The 20753-nt window shown below is 57.1% G+C and overlaps 1 protein-coding gene across 2 annotated transcripts; it reads left to right on the top strand.

Moving 5' to 3' along the window:
- Nucleotides 1–7747: 7747 nt before the first annotated feature.
- On the top strand, nt 7748–19374 carry KCNG4 (potassium voltage-gated channel modifier subfamily G member 4). 2 transcript variants are annotated; one of them, XM_058707300.1, is made up of 4 exons: nt 7962–8073; nt 8504–8710; nt 9750–10512; nt 18582–19374. In XM_058707300.1, coding segments are annotated over exons 2-4 (1536 nt in total). In that variant the 5' UTR covers nt 7962–8073; nt 8504–8708; the 3' UTR covers nt 19353–19374. The 2 variants fall into 2 exon arrangements, with proteins under 2 accessions (XP_058563284.1, XP_058563283.1); XM_058707301.1 differs by lacking the exon at nt 8504–8710 and having other exon boundaries at nt 7748–8073.
- The last annotated feature ends 1379 nt before the right edge of the window (nt 19375–20753 follow it).

The raw sequence follows: 20753 nt of genomic DNA, 5'->3' as shown, positions 1-20753 counted from the left end.
TTTTGAAATCTTCATGAAAGCAAAATGTCTGGAGTGAACAGTCCTTAAAAAGATGTGAAAGCATATTATTATAAGATTTTTCCAGCGATAAAATGGGGTTTATGCGCCCGACAAAACACACAGACGCGTACACAAAATGCTGTTGTCAGGACATTAGAAACAATTAAGCCTCTATCCTCTTTTTACTTTTAAAGGGTTCTGTGTAATTCTAAGGTTTGTTTGCTTTTATTTTTTCATCCAATTGTACAACCTTTGATCAGCTAGCTCTTTATTTTATTTTTTTTTAATGTTTATTTATTTTTGAGAGAGACGGAGACAGAATGCAAATGGGTTGGGGGCAGAGAGAGAGGGAGACACGAATCCAAAGCAGGCTCCGGGCTCCGAGCTGTCAGCCCAGAGCCTGACGCAGGGCTCGAACTCACGAGCCGTGAGATCACGACCTGAGCAGAAGTCGGATGCTCAACCGATGGGGCCACCCAGGCACCCCATCAGCTGTCTCTTTAAAAAGTTATTATTGTATATAATACCACCGGGAATAATCTGTAACCTTGGCTGCTCCCTTTAAGCTGGACACAATGCTAAGTGCCCTGCCTGCCTTGTCTTGTGTCTTCCTTACAATAATCCTCACTTTGAGGTAGGTGCCGCTGGCCTATTATTAACCCCATTTTACAGACGAGGAAACTGAGTTTCAGAGAGTCGAAGTAACTCTCCCACGGTTACAGAGTTAGGAATGGAAAGAGCTGATCCTCGAACCCAAGCGCCCTGACTCTAGAGGCGGCAGACTGAATCCCCACACGGTCGTTGAACTTTGAATAAAAAAGAAAAAAATCACGTATGCAACAACAAAATGGAATTCATGCCTACGGCTTCCGTTCAGAGATAACCACTTAGCGCCTCCGTCTTCTTCCGTTAAAAAATGTCTCTCCTACCATCATAGAATGAACAGGTGTCGGAAGCCTACTGTGCTCATCCGTGAGGGCGCCGGTGCAGTGGGAGAGCGGGTCCGAGAGGCACTGGAGGCCCTTATGCCTTATAGGCACCCAGGAATGTGGGAGAAGAGGCTGAGAAAGACCCAGAAGTGGCGAGCGTCCCGCAGGGCGGCGGAACCACGACGCCTGGCTTTCTTTGCTAACAGGTGGAAGTCACGGTCACCTGTACCAGATACACGTTTGCAAGTGAACACGTTCCCTTGAGAATCAGGCCCTGACGAATCGTAAAAGGAGTCGAACAAAGACACTATTCCATAGAGAATGAAACGTAGGTAACTTCCTGCCGGCCTGCTCTCCAGGCTAGTGGGACGTTGAAAGGACACATGGGCATCCATTCGCCTTAGTTCCAAGGTCTTCCTCACCTTCCCACTGAGGATCCCGGCGGCAGAGCCCTCCCCACCTTGTCCACCTGCCAGATGGACCTGGACCTTGGCACCTTCCCCCGAACATCCTGCCCCTGACAGGTGTCTCTGCCCCCTCGCCCAGAGACGTGCTCTCCGCTCCTCCCGGCTCCCCAGGGCCCCGAGCACCCCCCCGCCTCCCCTTCCTGCAATTAGGCCCCTCTAGCCCCCCAGGACCCCAGGACCCTCACGCTTCTTCTCAGAGACCCGATACAGATGGATGATTCTGGAAACAAAGCATCCAAATTATGAGGAAAAAAAAAAAAAACCCACAACGGCTATTAATATGGTTAACGTATCCATTTGTTCGTTGGCCAAAACATTTCATTGCACTTAAAAACGCTATGTCACTGTATGCCTATCTGGAGCAGGTTACAGAGCGCGCCCGGGAGGAGCCGTGCCCACCGTAAATTAAGTGAGCTCCTTGCAGCCAACGATTTCGAAAGCACAAGAATAAATATGTTCCCACGTCTTTGCAAAGCAAAGCGTTTGGATGTGCGGTGAGGGTGCGTTTAAGAGGCCGGAGGTCACGGGAGACGAGGCCGCCAAAGGCAAGACCTCCCGGCCACGGGCTAACTTCTGTCCCCCTCCAGTGACGGAGAGCAGAGAAGGGCCCGTCCCAGGGGGGGGGCATCCAGGAAGCAAGAAGGTTGGGGGCGGGGGAAGGACAGGCTGATCCAGCCAGCCAGCCAGCCTTGGTCTGGCACATCAACTTGTTCATGGGGCTGAGCAGGTGCCTGGGGGAACCGCACTTGACCCACTTACCCCGAACATACCGGGAACGGCATCCTTTTCCTTTGAGGCCTGTGGCCATGCGTCCAGGGGGGCCATCAGCCCACAGGCTGTGCAAGCACTGATGTTTCCTGGGCTAGGGGGGATGGAAGGAGGGGGTTGCGGAGGAGGGGACCCTCTGAGACCCTTTTCACCCCTTACAGAAAGTGATTCATGACCTGACAAGGTGCCATGACCCCTCAGCCAGGCGGCTTTTCAGAATCCCTGAAGAGGGTGACTCCCCCTCCCGGGAGGGGTGCTGAGGACCCTTCCCGTGTATCCTTCCGGCCCCAGCTCTTCTCTGGGCTCTGGACTCAAACCCCCAAACATCTGCAGCGGGGTGCCCCCAACGCAGCACGTTCAAGGCTGACCTCCCCTTTCCCCCCCCGACCCCTCCTCCTCCTCCTCCACTGCTACCCATTTCCATTCCTGCCTCCCCTTCTGCTGCACCACGCAGACCGGAAATCTTGGGGTCACTGTCCTCCTGCTCCTTTGCGCCCTGCACCCCACCCCCCACCCAAGCAGGCTCTGCACCGTCAGGCTGCGAGATCATGACCTGAGCCAAAACCAAGAGTTGGACGCTTAACCGACTGAGCCACCCGGGGCCCCCCCGCCCCCCGCATATGAGCATATTCTTCCTGAGTTCTTTCTTTTTTTAATGTGTATTTATTTTTGAGAGCGAGAGAGGGAGACAGAGAATCCAAAGCAGGCTCCAGGCTCCGAGTTCAGGATCGTAGCAACTTGAAGGTTACTCGTGGCAGCTTCACTTTCACCCGGGCTCATCTCGCGTTTCTTCCTCAGCCTCGCACCCCTTCCTGCCCTGGCCTCTGAGCTCCAGAGGCAGGGACACAGCCCCGGAAAGCTAGTCTCGGTGGGATGAGAAAGGACAGTGAGCTCTGGCCGAGCAGTTTGTAGCGGAAAGACCTGGAAGCTGAGGGCAGGTTCCTTAACTCCTTCAAACAGGAACGTGCTTAAGTCCAACCATCACCCCAGAGCACCTGCTAATCACAGAAGGAAAGTGTTCCCTTGTGACAGACATGTCTGCGGTGACCACCTTAACCCGGCCATACGTCCTGGCATCAGCCAGGGAGGACAGCCAAGCGTAAGGAGCTCCCAGTGAGCCCCTCGATGAAGCGTTCTTACCAAAACTATGTGTAACCTGAGTGTGATCAATGCGTTAGACCCAACTTCCAGAAATAGAGGGGAGAGGGGGCCGCTTGGGAACAAGGGGATCAATCTGGAAGGAGGAACAGTCGACAAATCAGACAACCTGATCTGATCTCTTTCCAAAGCCTGTGTCATGGGGGTAGGGGTGGGAGGTGGGGGAGGAGGTTCTGGGTGGGAACAGAGGACTGTTGGAGATTAAAAAGTAACGGAACACGGGGCTCCTGGGTGGCTCGGTCGGTTGAGCGCCCACCTCGGCTCGGGTCATGATCTCGCGGTCAGTGAGTTCAAGCCCCGCTTCAGGCTCTGTGCTGACAGCTCAGAGCCTGGAGCCTGCTTCGGATTCCGCCTCCCTCTCTCTCTGCCCCTCCCCTGCGCACGCTCTGTTCTGTCTCTCAAAAAAAAATGAATAAATGTCAAAAAAAATTTTTTTTAATCTTTATAAAAAAAAGTAACAGAACGCAATCGGCAAATGTCATATGTGACCCTTCATTGGATCTTGGTCTTTGGAGAGCTACAATACTATAAAAAGGCATTCTGGAGACGTGGGTATCAGATGAATGGGGAATCAAATGATAGTTGGGAATCGTTCTTTATTTTTAATCACATTTGGTGTGATAATGGTTTTGTGATTACACAGAAAATTATCCTTGTGTTTCTGGATGTCTATGCTGAAGAATTCAGGAGGAAATATCATGGTGTCTAGTTTATTTTGAAATGCTTTGGAAAAAACTACATTCATATATAAAGTGTATATATATATATATATATATATTCAAATATATTCATGACAAAATGCTAGTAATTCTGAGCCGAGGCTTGCAATTTTTCCACTTGTTTGAAAAATGTCCGGGGCGCCTGGGTGGCTCAGTCGGTTAAGCAGCTGACTTCGGCTCAGGTCACGATTTCGCGGTCTGTGAGTTCGAGGCCCGTGTCGGGCTCTGTGCTGACAGCTCAGAGCCTGGAGCTTGTTTCAGATCCTGTGTCTCCCTCTCTCTGATCCTCCCCTGTTCATGCTTTGTCTCTCTCTGTCTCAAAAATAAATAAACGTTGAAAAAAAATTTTTTTTTAAAAAAGAAAAAGAAAAATGTCCTAGCCGAAAGGTACAAGCCCCTTGGCGGGGGTGGGGGGCTGAGACCCCGGCACGCGTTCCGCTCTGTAATCCTGAAATCAGAATATAATAACGTTTCGTCTCCAGCGAGGCACCCGTCCCTGCAACAGAAAGGACTCAGCTGGGAGAGCTCAGCTGCCTGGCGTGTATGTCCCTTTGTGGTGACAGTCCACAACTTCTGTGCACCGGAAAGGGCAGAGGGAGGTGGGAGGCGGTAGGGCAGACCTTCACCGCTGACTTTTCCGGATCCTCAGGACCCTAGGAGTCCAGGAGGGAGGGAGGGAGGGAGGGAGGGCAGGATCGTCCAGGTAAAGACACAGAACTGAGTGTAACTGCAGGCTTTAGAGGTGACTGACCAAAAACAGAGGTTCCGGGGCTGGAGCCCCTTCAAAGCTGTTCCCGGTGACAACCAGCTCATAACAGGGCCCCCCGGGCCGGAATCCAGCCCATCCATATGTCTTCCTGGGGCCTTCGGTGGTGTTTGCTCGAAACAGCTTTTTCAATCTGAACACAACACACATACTAAGCTACACACGTCTCTTGCACAGATTCGACACAATGTGGAACCAGCGCCCCCCCCCCCCCCCCCCGCCGGCCGAGAGACACAGATCGAGCGACATGACCAGCCCTCGGGACCCACTACACACCCCCAGAGGTAATTGTGCTGGCTTTGATTAGTTCTGCCCATTTTTATTTACTTTTTTTATTTGTAAAAAACGTTTATTGGGGCGCCTGGGTGGCTCGGTCAGTTAAGCGTCTGACTTCGGCTCAGGTCATGATCTCACGGTCCGTGAGTTCGAGCCCTGCGTCGGGCTCTGTGCTGACGGCTCGGAGCCTGGAGCCTGTTTCAGATTCTGTGTCTCCCTCTCTCTCTGCCCCTCCCCTGTTCATGCTCTGTCTCTCTCTGTCTCAAAAATAAAAATAAACGTTAAAAAAAAAAAACGTTTATTTATTTTTGAGAGAGAGAGAGAGAGAGACAGGGTCCGAGCGAGGGAGGGGCAGAGAGACAGAGGGAGGCACAGAATCCGAAGCGGGCTCCAGGCTCCGAGCCGTCAGCATAGAGCCCGACGCGGGGCTCAAACTCATGAAACCGTGAGATCATGACCTGAGCTGAAATCAAGAGTTGGACACGGGGCGCCTGGGTGGCTCAGTTGGTTAAGCGTCCGACTTCGGCTCAGGTCACTATCTCACGGTATGTGAGTTCGAGCCCCGCGTCGGGCTCTGTGCTGACTGCTCAGAGCCTGGAGCCTATTCCAGATTCTGTGTCTCTCTCTCTCTCTCTCTCTGACCCTCCCCTGTTCATGCTCTGTCTCTCTCTGTCTCAAAAATAAATAAATGTTAAAAAAAAAAAATTAAAAATAAAAGTTGAAAAAAAAAAAAAACTCATTTCCAACGGCAGTTAAAATTTTATCGGAACTCTTGTCCTCAAACGAAAATCTCCTCGTGTGAGTTGGACAGAAGTTGTTGAGATAATACTTGTAATCACGGCAAGCACTTGAACGGACTTCCTTCATGCCAGGGACTCTTGTAAGCGCCCGATCAGTGAGAACTCACTCGTGCAGGGCTCACAACCAAGCAATAGGGAGGCGTTATCATTTTCATTTCACAGGTGAGGGAACCGGAAGGGAGCGCAGAGAGGTTAAGAAACTTGCTCAAGGTCACCCAGCAGGGAAGCGTTAAATCCCTGATTTGAACCCAGCACTCCGGACACAAAGGGGACCAGAGGCGGGTGGAGGAAGCTTGGGGGGCAAGTGGCCGGAGGGTAGGGTGAGATTAATAATAGAGTCAGGGGACGTGGGGAGACAGAGAGAGAAGGGGGGAAAACCAGCACGAGCTGGAAGGATCCTTTTGGAGTCTGGTTTATGAGAGGTGCTGGGGCGGCCCTGGGGTCTGAGAACTGGGGAGTCAGGGGGAGAGGGGAGAGCGTGCCCATCCCTAACAGGGGCCCTGGGGTCTCCTCCAGTGGGCTGAGTGTGAAGACGGGCCCCTGGGGCCCTGGCGTGTTGGGAGTCCCACTTACATACTGACAGTGGAGCTGTCACATTGAGGCAGGGAGTCCTATCCCTGCGTCCTACCCTTTGCCACCCTCGTTCCAGGCCCCGTGATCGCGTCTACAGAACACCTGGGTTTCACACATTGCGATCTAAAAGCCACGACCCTAGACCACCTCTGTCCCTCTGGCTCCTCTGCTCCTGCCGGGACTTACCCCCTTTACCCCCACGGCCAAGGCCACGGAGAGCACGCTGAGGCCCGAGGCTGCTGCCACCCCCCCACCGGGCAGCCATGAGAGGCCCGCGCTCAGACCCTCCCCCCTCCAGAACCCTTGCTCAGACCTCAAAGTCTCTGCCACGTGCAGATCCCAACCAGCCAGGTGACCTTGAGCAAACCTCTTGCCCGCACCTCCGGGCCTTGTCTGCAAAACGGAACTGAGAGTAACTCCCCTTTGGAAGCCAAGAGCCTGGGGCTGAGAACCTCTTAAGAAAATTAAGAAGAGCCAGGGGACACTGAGCACCTACAGGAGAAGACGGCTGGGCAGGCCGAGCCATCACCGCTTTGACTGCCCTCATCTGACCAGGGAGAACACGGAGGCCCAGAGAGGTGAAGAGACCGGCCGAGGACACACAGCGAGGGAGCGCAGAGCCGAGGCTAGGACGCCTGGCCTGGCCCTTGTTCCTCTTCCTCCTTACCCCCGGGGAGCCAAACCGCACTGGGAGCCTCTGCTGTGGGGTGTGACCTCTCTGAACCCCCACACCCCCATACATCTTACAAACAAGGAACGCGAGGTTCAGAGGGGCTGAGTCCCCTGCCCGAGGCCAGCCAGCCATCCACATGGGAGCTGGGGACCCAGGTGCATGTGACTCCACACTAGCCCAGCACGCAGCCAGCTTCCACCCGGTGCTCAGACGCTGGGCTTCTCTGCCCCCACCTGTCCCCGGACCCGTGATTTACCAGTAGGTTCCTCCTGCAGCCTTTATCTGCGCGCCTCCCCCTCATCAGCGCCCCCACCCCCACGCCCAGGAGCCTCCAGGCTGCGGGGGCAGGTAGCTGCAGATGTCCCGGCCCCAAGTTGCCCTCTGCTCCTTTCGGGTTCTGTCCCTCCTGGGAGGGGAGGGCAGGACAGCTCTCCTCGCCTCCCAGGCGGTTGGCAGAGCTGTGGTTGCTGCTGTGTCTTCCGGCAGCCTGGTGATGGAGAGATTATTTCTAAGCCATTCCCGTCCCCCCCCCCCGCCCCCGCCCCCGCGCCTCTTGCAGGACCACACTGGCTGTCCCCGTGGGGCTCCGAGTGCAGAGCCTGCCGTTGAAGCAGGACAGCTGGCTGGCTCCCAGCACGAGCCCCTAGGACTCTCACCTCTCACCGGGGAAGGGGCTTCTGGGTCCTTCTAGAAACCCCAGCCCACTGCCCCAGGGCCGTTCTGCAGCTGCGGGAGAGAGAGGTGCAGAATGAACGTCCCTCTGCTTCCGGGAGGAGGCAAGGGAAGAGAGGTTGGAAACTAACTCTGCCAGAGACTGCCGTGCGTGGGGTTTTTCTTTTCTGGTTCATCTCCACCACAAACCTGGCTCTTCCCTGGCCATCGGGACACGGGCTCCCCTTGCCAGGTAGAGAGAGAGCGGGAAAAGGGCTCCCAGAGACAGGAAGGTGAGTTCAACTTTGGGGGAAGAAGTTAGTGTTTGCTGCAGGGGTGGGGGTGGGGGGGTGGCTCGCAGGACGTGTGACATTCTGGGCCAAAGCGCTGCTGTTTTGAATGAATACCTTTCCCTGCCCGGGACAAGAGCTGCGTGTGCCGGCTGGGGCAGGGGGGTGGGGGAGTGGATTGCAAAGTTGGGTTTGTGCAGTGAATGCAGACAGGGCAGGATTTTTTTGAGGGGGGGGAGGGGGTTGTCTAGAAAGACACACACACACACACCCCCACCCCCCCCCGGCTGGGAGACAGAGTCCTGGGTTGGACTTGGATTCGCTCTGTGACCTTGGATGAGTCACTTCGGCTCTCTGGGTCTGGGGTTTTGGACTGGGAAACGGAGAGCACTTGGGAAGGACTCCCCGGATTTCAAAATAGTTCTCTCTGCAGGCTGCTCGCCTTCCTCTGGCCACACGCCGTAAAGGAAGTAATGCATACAGAGTAACAGAACGCTGGGTGGTGAGCAAGTGTGAAACGCGCAGGCTGTGATTTGACTCTTCGCTGCCTGCCCGAATCCAGCTGGCGCTGAAATTGAGAGCAACTTTTGTTTCCATTCAGCCGCCGAGTTTTTGTCTTGATTGGAGTGCGTTTTGGAATGTAAGGTTGTAGAAGCTCTGGAAACTGCCCTGGCTAGAAGCGGGAGCGTGGGGAACGGTGGCAGGGCGCTGAGGCCGGGAGAGGTGGCAGAGACGGTTTTTTAAATGCACGGGTTACATCTCAAGCCCTCATTCTAAGCCAAGCGCTTCGAATAGGTCTGAGATGGAGCGCCCATTAGACGTCCCTTCGCTTTGCAGAGAACAGAGAGGGGGAGTACCGGCTCAAGGTCACACAGCAAGGGTGGCCGAGGCAAGCACCCCGGGGAACACGGAGGGGGGGCGTTGTCGATGGCAAAAGTCCTCCAAAGGAAGAGGCAAACGAGGCCATTGCGGCGCGGCTCCTGAGAGTCAGACGCTGGGCTTAAGCACAGTCACATCCTGTTACTGAACCTTTCTGGGCCTCTGTTTGCTCATCTGTAAAACGGGGAATCGTTCACCCTGTGGAATTGTTGAGATGCGTTACTATAGAGGAAGCGTGTCGATTGGTGGCCGGCACCTCAGAAGCGCCCAGAAGCGTTCTGAATAAACACTTCCTGGACATCACTGCACGGAACCCTCCCCGTGCCCAGTGAGGTGGGGGTACTCAAACTACCCCAGCTGTCCAGACGAAGCAAAGGGCTCAGAGAGGCTGAGCAATCCACCTGCTGTGGCAGTCCGTAAGGGACCAGAACCTGGCAGTGAACTTGAGACACCCTTACACTCTCAAGCTCTATTTTAGCAGCTGCACCTCCTAAGATTGGTACAAGTCTTGTGCCTGGCATGGGTGGAGTTAGATGGGAGAGGTGAAGCCACGTGCCCAAGACCGCAGAGCCTGGAAGGGGCACAGCTCTGACCTGGGAAGGGACGTCCTCATCTCCTTGGGTCACTGATAGCTCCCAGGCACGGAGTAGGTGCTCAGTAAGTCTCTGTTGGAGGATTTGAAAAATGAACCCTGCAGATGCAGTGGTGAAGCTGCATCCGGGGGGTCGAGGACCCCGCCCTGAGGTTGATTTCTCCCTCTTGTCTTACCTTCCCCCTCCCCCCCCCCCCACCCGGTGCAGGACGTCTCCAGCAATGTCCATGCCCTTCAGGGCCAGGGGCGTACCTCCCGGACACCGCCACCGGGGCTCCTGCAGCCCCCTGGGTCAGCCGCTGCCCGGCCCCATGCAGCCGCGCTCCCTTAAGGGGCTCTACTACCGCAGGGCCCGCAAGGTGGGCGCGCTGGACGCCTCCCCCGCGGCGGACCCGGAGAAGGAGATCCTGGTCAACGTCGGGGGCCGGCGGTACGTGCTCCCCTGGAGCACGCTGGGCGAGTTTCCGCTGAGCCGCCTGAGCAAACTCAAGTTCTGCCGGAGCCACGAGGAGATCGCGCAGCTCTGCGACGACTACGACGAAGCCACCCGGGAGTTCTTCTTCGACCGCAGCCCCAGCGCTTTCGGCATGATCGTGAGCTTCCTGGCGGCCGGCAGGCTGGCCCTGCTGCGGGAGACGTGCGTGCTGTCCTTCCGGGAGGAGCTGGCCTACTGGGGGATCGAGGAGGCCCACCTGCGGCCCTGCTGCCTGCTGGAGCTGCTCCGGAAGCTGGAGCAGCTGCGCGAGCTCCGCCAGCAGGAGGCGCTGCACCTGCGGCGCGAGGCGCGGCGCCCCCCCGGGGACCCGTCGCGCCGGGGGGTCTTCATGAACTGGCTGCGGGAGACGGTGGAAAACCCGCGCTCGGGGCTCCCCGGCAAGGTCTTCGCCTGTCTGTCCATCCTCTTCGTGGCCACCACGGCGGTCAGCCTGTGCGTCAGCACCATGCCCGACGTGAGGGCCGAGGAGGACAAGGTGAGTGCTCCCCGCCCCCGGGGCCCCGCAGGCTCCAGGCCCGAGAGGCTTAGGGCCCGTGGACCGGGCTCCCCTATCTTTTTTTTAAAAAAAATTTTTTTTTTTTTCAACGTTTTTTTTTTTTATTTATTTTTGGGACAGAGAGAGACAGAGCATGAACGGGGGAGGGGCAGAGAGAGAGGGAGACACAGAATCGGAAACAGGCTCCAGGCTCCGGGCCATCAGGCCAGAGCCTGACGCGGGGCTCGAACTCACGGACCGCGAGATCGTGACCTGGCTGAAGTCGGACGCTTAACCGACGGCGCCACCCAGGCGCCCCCCCCGCCCCCCTATCTTTTAAAACAGCGGAGAAAGATTATCGCCCAGCGCGGGGCTGTGTGCCCGGTTAGATCAATGCCATTGGGAACGTTTGGGGGGAACGTCTGGGGATGTTTTTGGTTTTGCTTTGTTTTGGAGGAAAAGGCGCATGAAGAGCCTAAGGCCGGCAAAAGTCACGAGGTGGCTCTGCCTCTTGGTGGCCTCTGTCGACAAAGCCACCCCTGGGCTTCGTGTGGGTCGGGCGGGCCCAGCTTGCCTCTCCCCGCTCCGTGACTGCAGGCACATTGGTTCCCCTCTCTGAACCTCAGTTTCCCCCTCCCGTAAAGGAGTCGCGTCGCTGTGAGGGTTCACACGCTCCGTGCACGTGTCATGTGTTTACTGAACAGCTACTCTGTGCCACGAGCTGTCCCTGGCCAAAAATCCCTGCCTTCTGGAACCAGTGTCCTCAGGGGCATCTGGGCTCCACATTCAGGTGGAGAAAGTGAGGCACGGGGCGTTTAGCTTTCTTGGAGTTACAGAGCAAAGGCCCTCAGTTTTCCTGCTTGTTACTTGGCCCCTGAGCCTCCCAGTCAGGCTCCCTGGATGGGGAACTCCGAGCTGAGTAAACTTCTAAGTGACTCTGCCCCCCTCCTTCCTTGCCAGGGGCCAGGTAGTCTGAGAAATGAGATACGAATTCGATATTTTGTTGGAAAGTTTACTGGAGAGCTTCAAACTGAGAACTGGATTGTTTTCCTAATTTAAAATGTTGTTCCTGTTCTGCTCTTACATTCCTCCATGGCTCCCCATTACCCTAGTTATGGAACTTGCATTATGGTAGACAGGGAACTGATAAATAGAACACACGTATAAGAAAATGTACCCTGTGTATCCACAACCGTTGTCCGTGTACAAAACTTCTCTTAAAGACAGAGCCCAGGGCAATCTGGTAGGATCAGAGAACTTTCCAGAAAGAAAGGACTTAGATGGAGAACCAGCCCCTGCCTCACACAGAGTAGGCTCTCAAATATTTGCTGAATAAAATGTATCTTGTGCAACCGATAAATGTTTTGCCCTAAAGCAAACCAACCAAAACGTTTTGACTTTCAAATAGCTTTTTTCTCCCCCGGGAGGGGGGGGGTTGGGGTGGGGGAGGAGGACTATAGCTCCAAACAGAGACATTGTTTTATTTTTTTTATTTATTTTTTATTTTTTATTTTTTGTTTTTTATTTATTTTTGGGACAGAGAGAGACAGAGCATGAACGGGGGAGGGGCAGAGAGAGAGGGAGACACAGAATCGGAAACAGGCTCCAGGCTCCGAGCCATCAGCCCAGAGCCTGACGCGGGGCTCGAACTCACGGACCGCGAGATCGTGACCTGGCTGAAGTCGGACGCTTAACCGACTGCGCCACCCAGGCGCCCCTTATTTGTTAGCACCAAATGATGTGATTTTAGAGCTTGCTTGTTCACAGAAATATTTACACGTAGACACTGCAGTACAAAATTAGGACAAAAAAAGTGGCCTCCGTCCCCCGTCCTCACAAGGGTACTCTTGATCCCAGCTGCTGAGAAAGGACCCCTAGATTTCCATAAACTTGTTCCTCAGGGATTTCCCGGAAGCCAGGATTTAAACCCCCCCCCCTCCCCCCGCAGAGGGACGAGGTCTTTTCAAAGCCTAATGCTTTGAAAATGACTCAGGGTGTGAACCCAGGCTTGGTTGGTTGGGGACTCAGGAGATCAAATCAGAGGTCGCTGGGAGGCCCGCAGGACCAGCAGCCCCCTCCCACCGCCCATCTGGGCCCAGGAGCCAGGCTGCTGGTTCTGCTCTTGGGGCAAGAGGGCTTGCTGCCCTCAAAAAAAGGGTGTTTTTTTGTTTCTTTTATTTTTTAAATGTTTATTTTTGAGAGAGAGAGGGAGACAGAATCTGAAGCAGGCTCCAGGTTCCGAGCTGTCAGCACAGAGCCCAACGCGGGCCTCGAACTCACAAGCCACGAGATCGTGACCTGAGCTGAAGTCAGAGGCTTAACTGACTGAGCCACCCAGGCGCCCCTGTTTCCCTGTTAAGATAGTCATTTGGAGCTCGGGGAGGCTGGGGAGGCTGTCTTTGTTTTTTCCAGGCCGAGTCCTTACATTTACATAAGGAGACAATGTTCTTTTCACCACTGCCTGGGTATTTTGTATTTACCCTCGGGGACGGGACGGTTAGCTGGCCAGCTGCTTCTGGGGGCCATGCTGTCCTGGGGGACAACATCCGCTCAGATGAATTGACACCACATGAGTGGATAGGAGTGCCAGGACTGGGACCCACAGACCTCCTCCATCAGGCTCTGTGCAGGGCTGGGAGGCGGGCGGTTGGGGGGGGGGGGAGGGGGCAGCTTTCCTTTTGCTTTATCTTCTACCTTCTTCCAGCAAAATCTCTTAGAGTCAACTTGGCAGTTGGGAAGAGGGGTCTGCACTGGAGGTCGCAAATTAAAACGGAAGCGGGAGTGGGAAGTGGGGGGGGGGGGGGAGGCAGGGTAGACAAGAAGGGCTGAGCCGAGTCCCTAAAGCAGTGGGAATGGTGCTGGTGCCTGAGAAGCGCTTAGTGAGTGTTGGTCTGAGGAGACACTTGACAGGAGATCCCAGCAACCGACCTTCCATTCCTTCCACAAGCTACCGAGGGCCCACACGCTGCGTTCTTCTAGGTGCTGGAGGCAGGAACGCAAATTTACCTTCTTGGTGCGATTGCGGTCTTGTGTGGGGCCCCGCGTCTACGAAGTTCCCGCACTTTTCCACCGCTCCCTCCCCAGCCCTCCCCCGTCCCCAGCCCCCCCCCAGCCCCCACCCCTCCGCTTTCCGCCTCCACGGACTGCCCCCTCTCCACACATTTCCGTGCACGTGGAGTCACGCACATGTGGCCTTTTGGGACCGGCCTGTCACTCAGCGTGGTGTTCTCAGGGTCCGTCCGCGCAGCAGCTTGTGTCTCATGCTTCTCGTGGCCCAGTAATAGTCCGCGGTCTCAGCCACCATTTGCTGAGACACCCCTCCAGCCTCCCCACGGGTCCGTGGAACCCATGCCGCAGCGGCCAGTCGTCCCCTGCCCCTCTCTTGAATCCTGCCTCTGCTTCGTAAACGGCACCTCGCTCTCAGCAGCTGCTCTGTGTTCAGTGACATTCGGTGGTTGCCCCGGGGAGTTCTTCTTACCCTAGCTTCTTGGGTTTGGGGTTCATTCCCCTCCCCGCCCAGCCTCCTCTCCCTGTATCCCGGGCCGGCAAGAAGTATTCCCTGTTTCCTGGGCAGGACCCGCTTTTCCTGACTCATTGCAGCTGATTCTTCCTGTTTCGTCACGCTCGCCTGTCTCCATGCCCCTGGCCCCCGTCTGCCCCCCCTGGGCCCCCGCTTCCGGAGCCCCTGTGTCCCAGGGCTGGGGAGCAAGGCGGCCGGGATGGGGGAGGAGAGAGAGGGTCAGGAAGGGGCATCACGGAGGGGAGAGAGGGCAGAGACCCAACTGGCTCCCAGGGGAAGCGCAGAGGCCGGGAAGAAGAATGAGTCAGCAGGGCGAGGAAACAGCCCTGGACCCAAGGCCAAGGCCAGGGCACAAGTGGAGGAATTCACAGGCAGAAGGGAGAAGGCCCGAGCTGCTGTGTGGATGCGGGCCAGCACCGAGCTACCAGGAGGCAGGAGGTGGCCAATTCTGGCCATATTTCCGAGGCCCCGGGGTGTGAGGAAGGCTCCAAGGTCAAGCCCTGGGCCCCAGGTCCCTCCCAGATGGAATTTCTGGAACTGGCCGTCCCTGCCCCTGCAGCATCTGCGGGGGCAGCCTGTCTTTATGGGCCCCCAGGGACAGTGGCCTTGCCCTCGGGAGGCCCTGGCCGTCCTCTGACCCCAGAGCCCCTTTACACAAGCCCCGCTCCCAAGCTCGGGGAGAGGGTTTGCGGCAAAGCTGTGGGACCCCTCAGTGGCTCGCCCAGAGGACCCGACCAGCTCCGGCTGGAGCCTGGAGCTGGTCGGGTCCTGCCTCCTTTTTTATGAAGCCATTATAGTCCACATCCCAACATGCACCCTTTTGAAGTGCACCCATCAGCAGCTGTGGAACAGTCACTGTCCCAGAGCATGTCGACCCTCCCGCAAAGAAACCCCGTCCCTGCTTCCGGCGGCTCCCCAAGTCTCCCCCGCCCTCCCAGCCCCTGGCGACCACGAATGTCCTTCTGTCTCCCTGCGTTTGCCTTCTCTGGACGTTTCACAGAAATGGAGCCCTGCGGCGTCTGGCCTTTTGGGTGCGGCTTCTCTCACGGCGCGTGAGGCCGTGAAGGTTCACCCAGGCTGTCAGCACTTCGTTCCTTTTCGGGGCTGAGTGATAGTCCGTCGTGCGGAGAGAGCACGTTTTGTGGATCCGTCCGTCAGCCGACGGGCATTTATGCTGTTTCCACTCTGGGCTGCAGAATAACGCAGCTATTTTCCGGTGCTTGCATGCTGGGTATATACCGGTGCCTTCTGATATCTGCCCACGAGCGGGATTGCAGCTCGGGTAGCAAACGTGTGTTTAATTTTGGAGGGACCACCCCCCCCCCCCCCCGTTTTCCAAGCAGCTGCGCCGGAACACTAGAGCCTGTGACATCTTCACAGCCTCGGCAGCCCTTGCTGTGTCCTGTCTTTATAACCCTCGCCTCCCCACGGAGTGTGGACTGCCATCCGACTGTGGTTTTGATGTCTGACCCTGATCTGTGCTTCGCCTTTTCGCGGTGGAAAATGCCAGGCGTTTACAAAGCAAGTGGAATAAGGCTGAGCCCTCACGTACCCATGACTCTGTTTCCACGATGAATCAGTCTTCTCTCTCCCCTCCCTGCCCACCCCGATCGCTGATTCTCGCTGGCGTTCGTCTTGGTTTTACTCTGCAGTCTTATAGGCCCAATGGACATACGCTGAGACGGGCCTTGGCTGTGCAAGGAACGGCCAGTGCACACCCGTGTGACCCACACCCCGCTTCCCCGAGCACAGCGCCCATCTCCCCAGGGAGCTGTCCCGTGTCCCTCCACAGCCGGTCCCCACCCCACCCAGGGGTGGCCGCTCTTTCGGAGATTCTGTCCACCACCTCGAATGTCACATAGACGGAAACGCTGAGGGCGTGTTCTTCTGCGTCAGGCTTTCGTGGCCCCACATCCTGAGCGTGAACGCCCGCGGCGTGGCCTGGCTCGCCCTCTGGTCTCCATTAGGCCTGATTCACCCTCTTCACCGTGTGGAGGAACCAAAACGAGAGACGAGGCCCTCCAGGAGGGTGACCAGCCGTCCTGGTTTGCGCGGGACTCCGCGGGGGCGGCGGGGGGGGGGGGGGGGTGTCCGGTGACCTGGGACTTTCTGTGCTCAAATCAGCAAAGTTCTGGGCAAACCAGGATTCGTTGTTCACCCTACCTGCAAAATACAACCAGAAGCTTCCTCCGAGAGAGAGAAGAGGTAACTTTTTCATTTCCTTCCTATTTTTCTCCGAACGTGGCTGGCCTGGGAATTACTTGCTCAACTCAGGCCCCATAAATCCCCGCCGCGAGGGGGGCATTTCTTGGAGGCCCAGTGTGGGGAGGGTGGTTTCAGGGTTTGGGCAGAGCAGCCGTGCAAGGCAGAGTTGAGGACAGCTTGCTGCAGTGCAGGGAGGTGGCCGCAGGGAGGTGGGGGCTGCGTGCCTTGAATAGCCAAACGCCAGCACGGAGGCGGAGGGAGGGCCCACAGAGGCTTCTCCACCTCTCCGGAGTCACTTTCTTGAGCTGTTGGGTCCCCGGTCTGGAAGGGTTATTCCCAGGCTACCAGAAGTCCCTGCGCCAAGGGCAAAACGCCCAGAAGGTCAGCGACAAAAGCAGCCTCGTGGAGACAATCCGGCCCAGAGTCTGAAACACTTCCAGGTGCCCCTGGGTCCCCTGGAGGGCTTGCCAAGGTGCAGATTCCTGGGCCGCACCCCAGGGCTTGATTTTGTGACCAGAGCCCAAGAATCTGCATTTGCGACAAGCCCTCTGGAGGGATTCCAATGCAGGGTGTGCCGAATCGGCTTTGAGAAATACGGCTGCTGTTCTGAGCTCCTTCTTGAAAACTGAAGCGCAGAGAGGGGCAGTGGCCGCTGCAAGGTCACACAGCGAGTCTGCAGCTCCTGGGGAGTCAGGGTCCAAAACTCGTGAGCACTCCCAGGATTGTGAAGCAAACCCCAGGCGGCGCAGGGGGGACAACGGGTTCGCAGCCGAAGTGGAGCCACAGACGCTCTGGGCTCCGTGCCCTCAGCAGCCCCCTCCCCGGCTCCCGCCTCCACCCCTTCAGTAGACCAGACAGAGGTCCAGGGAGAAAGCTGCCCGGGCCCGGACAGGCAAGTCGAGATGGGGACAGAGCACCCGTTTCTCTTCCTCTAGCGGCCAGACATAAAAAGCATTTCATTTCCATTCAGTATTCCAGGCCCTAGAAATAATTTCTTTTTCCACTTGAGAGCTTTTAATCCAAAGAAAACTACAGTTGTCAACATCATGCTTTTCACTCAGGCAACTGGCTGTGGTCACTCATTCGTTCCTTCATCCATCATCGCGATGTGTGTGTGTGTGTGTGTGTGTGTGTGTGTGTGTGTGAATACTTGAAGTCAGGTTCTCAACTCTGGCTCTTCACTAGAATCATCCATGGGACTTCTGGAAAGTTCTACTGCTCAGGCTCCAACCTAGATCAACTACATTAGAATTTCTAACGGTGCCTCGGTGGCTCAGTCGGCTGAGTGACTTCAGCTCAGGTCACGATCTCACGGTTCAAGGGTTCGAGCCGCGTCGGGCTCTGTGCTGACGGCTCGGAGCCTGGAGCCTGCTTCGGATTCTGTGTCTCCCTCTCTCTCTGCTCCTCCCCAGCTCGTGCTCTCTCTCTCTCTCTCAAAAATGAAGAAACATTTTTTAAAAATTAGAAAAAAAGAATTTCTGGGGTCCTGCCCCAGACATCAGGATTTTCCAAGCCACCAGGTGAGACTTGCGAGTCTTGTTGAGGTGTAAAGTCCGATTCCTTGAGGGATGGGGTGGGGCCCGAGATTCTGGGTTTCTTCCCAGCTCTCCGGGGAGGCTGATGCTTTTGGTTCAAGGACCATACTTTGAGTGGCACAGGGGCTCGTGGAACTTTCTGTCAGGAGCCAGAGGTGGGGAGCACTAACCATGCGACAGCCCCCCCCCCCCAAGCCGGAATCTCCCGAGGGAGACAGACCCTGTGTGAATAGTTGCAGTCACACATCAGAGGGCTGTACCCGGGACCCGGGAGCCCTCTCTGCCCCGCCAGCCTCTGAGCTCCCAGCAACGACATCTGCTTCTCGATCACGCCACCCAGAGAGCCTAGGAGCCCGGCACAGGGGGGAGACCTCCATGCATTTTTGTGGGATGAGTGAATGAGGGGTGGCAGGCGGGGCAGTCGCCAAACAGCGTCTAGCGGCTGAGAGCGCGTCTCCTCTCTGCTTGTGAGCTCGAGCAAGTCCTTTCGCTGCTCGGAACCACGTCCTGGGCACAAAATGAGGTCGCGCTGCCCGCTCACGGCATCACCGTGTGGCCCACGTGACAGAACTAGGGTGGCTCACGGTACACAACAGGGGCTTCTGTCAGTGAAGGTGAAGGTTGGCCGCTGTCACAAAGAGGCCCCAAGCAAGAACGGCTCTGGGCAAATAGGTGTTGATTCCTCCGGCAAAGAGAGAGAGGGGTGAGAGGGCAGCGCTCGTCTAGCGACCCAGGATCGTTTCCACCTCCCTGCCCCCCCCCCAGTGCTGCCACCCACCCCCTCATGCAGCGTTCTGTCGCCTCCCCAGGGTGAGTGTTCTCAGAAATGCTACTACATTTTCGTCGTGGAGACCGTGTGCGTGGCCTGGTTTTCCCTGGAGTTCTGCCTGCGGTTCGTCCAGGCCCGGGACAAGTGCCAGTTCTTCCAAGGGCCCCTGAACATCATCGACATCCTGGCCGTCTCCCCGTACTACGTGTCGCTGGCCGTGTCCGGCGAGCCCCAGGAGGACGGCAGCTGGCCCGGCGGCGGCTCGTACCTGGAGAAGGTGGGGTTGGCGCTCCGCGTGCTGCGGGCGCTGCGCGTCCTGTACGTGATGCGGCTGGCGCGCCACTCGCTGGGGCTGCAGACGCTGGGCCTCACCGTGCGCCGCTGCACCCGCGAGTTCGGCCTCCTCCTCCTCTTCCTCTGCGTGGCCGTCACGCTCTTCTCCCCCCTGGTCTACGTGGCGGAGAACGAGTCCGGGAGGGTGCTGGAGTTCACCAGCATCCCCGCCTCCTACTGGTGGGCCATCATCTCCATGACGACCGTGGGCTACGGGGACATGGTCCCGCGCAGCGTGCCGGGTCAGATGGTGGCCCTGAGCAGCATCCTCAGCGGGATCCTCATCATGGCCTTCCCCGCCACGTCCATCTTCCACACTTTCTCGCACTCCTACCTGGAGCTCAAGAGGGCGCAGGAGGAGGTCCAGGCGCGCATCCGCCGCCTGCAAAACGCCGCCACGGCCAGCGAGCGCGAACTTCTGAGTGACGTCGACGACCTGGGCCCGGAGGGCCCCGCCTCGCCCGCTAAATACCTGTAACTCCAGGCCCTGCAGGGAAAGGGCGCCCTCTGCTGACCGGGCGAGAGATCACCACGGTGGAGACCATCTGGTGGGACGTTTCTGGAGCGCCAGGAGCGCTCCCACAGCTGGGAGGGGCGCACGGCCACCGGGCTTGGCCTGTCGTGACGCGGGACCCCTCTGGCCACCGCGAGTCCGGCGGACCTTATCGACGCTCCTTGCTTTCTCCTCTCTCCCCGCCCCTCGCCGAGCACATCCGCTCTTTGTTAGGTCAGTCAGTCATCCCGCAGTCTCCTTCCTTCCCTGTAGGGCTCCACACCCCAGGCTGCGTTCCAGATGCCCACAGAACCGAGCCTGCAGGACTCCATTCCTCCCCTAAGACCCGCTTTGCGGGGGCCTCCCTACCACCAGGGACTGGAGGGTCCGGTCACTGCGAACCCTTCTGATCAGATCCCCCCACCACGGCGCATCCTATCGTGGGCTCCCGCAGGGCTCAGTATGTCCCCTTTACCCCAAGATGTTCCATTTTCCCAATGCCGCTGCCTCCCCGCCCCCCCCCCCCCAACTCTGGAAGCTCTCAGCCAAGAAGGCAGAAGTGGCCTCTGCGTTAACCCCTCTGGGCCAGCTGCGCTCTGGCTGGGACGTTCTCCAGGTGGCCAGTTCTTGGCCTTGACAGAGGCTCACTCTTGCAGGACCTGCATTGCCCCTTGAGAGAACCGTTCCTGCTGCTGGATCCCCCAGCGCTGCAGAAGCCGCCCCTTCCCACCCTCAGCCGGGCCACCACGGGGGGCGGTATAGCTCCGGTGCGGAAGTGAGGGCACCCTTCCGATCTGCCCCTTGCCGCCTCCCCAGACCGGGCCCTAGCTGCCAAAGGGTACGTTCCTCAGCTTATATGTAAATGTGTTTGTCTATTTATCCGTTCGTTCATGAACTCACAGGCCCTTTGCGTCCCAGGGAGGAAGCGGATGTAGGACCCAGCGGCTCCAGATACGGGCAGGGGGTGCGGGGGGCCAGAGCCATGAATCCCGAGCAGTCAGCCCACACGGAACATGCATGTCAAAGTGCACGGCTTTGCAAAAGGGCCCAACAATTTTATCAGCTCTTCAAAGGAACCCATGCCTCCCTGTGAAAGGATACGAAGTTGTTAAGTAAATCAACTCTCGTATTTTAAAATGGAGAGACCAAGGCTCAGAGAGGGAAAGCCACCTGCCCAAGGCCACACAGCCAGTTTACTTCCTTAGATCTGCCCCTCCGGAGTCCCAGCGGGACACTCTCTCTAGTGTATCAAGCTTCAGTTCTTAGGCTTTTCTGAAACAGTGCCCAAGCCCTCCCAGAAAACGTTCAAGGTTAAGCGTGTGGCAAGGATGTAACTTTGCCCCGCTACCCTGAGCAGAGTAAGCAAGGTGGTCTTGGGGGTATGTC

Source organism: Neofelis nebulosa, chromosome 17 (genome assembly GCF_028018385.1).
Source record: "Neofelis nebulosa isolate mNeoNeb1 chromosome 17, mNeoNeb1.pri, whole genome shotgun sequence".
Lineage (NCBI taxonomy): Eukaryota > Metazoa > Chordata > Mammalia > Carnivora > Felidae > Neofelis > Neofelis nebulosa.
Note: the sequence above shows the minus strand (reverse complement) of the source record. Positions and strands in the feature narration are given on the sequence as shown.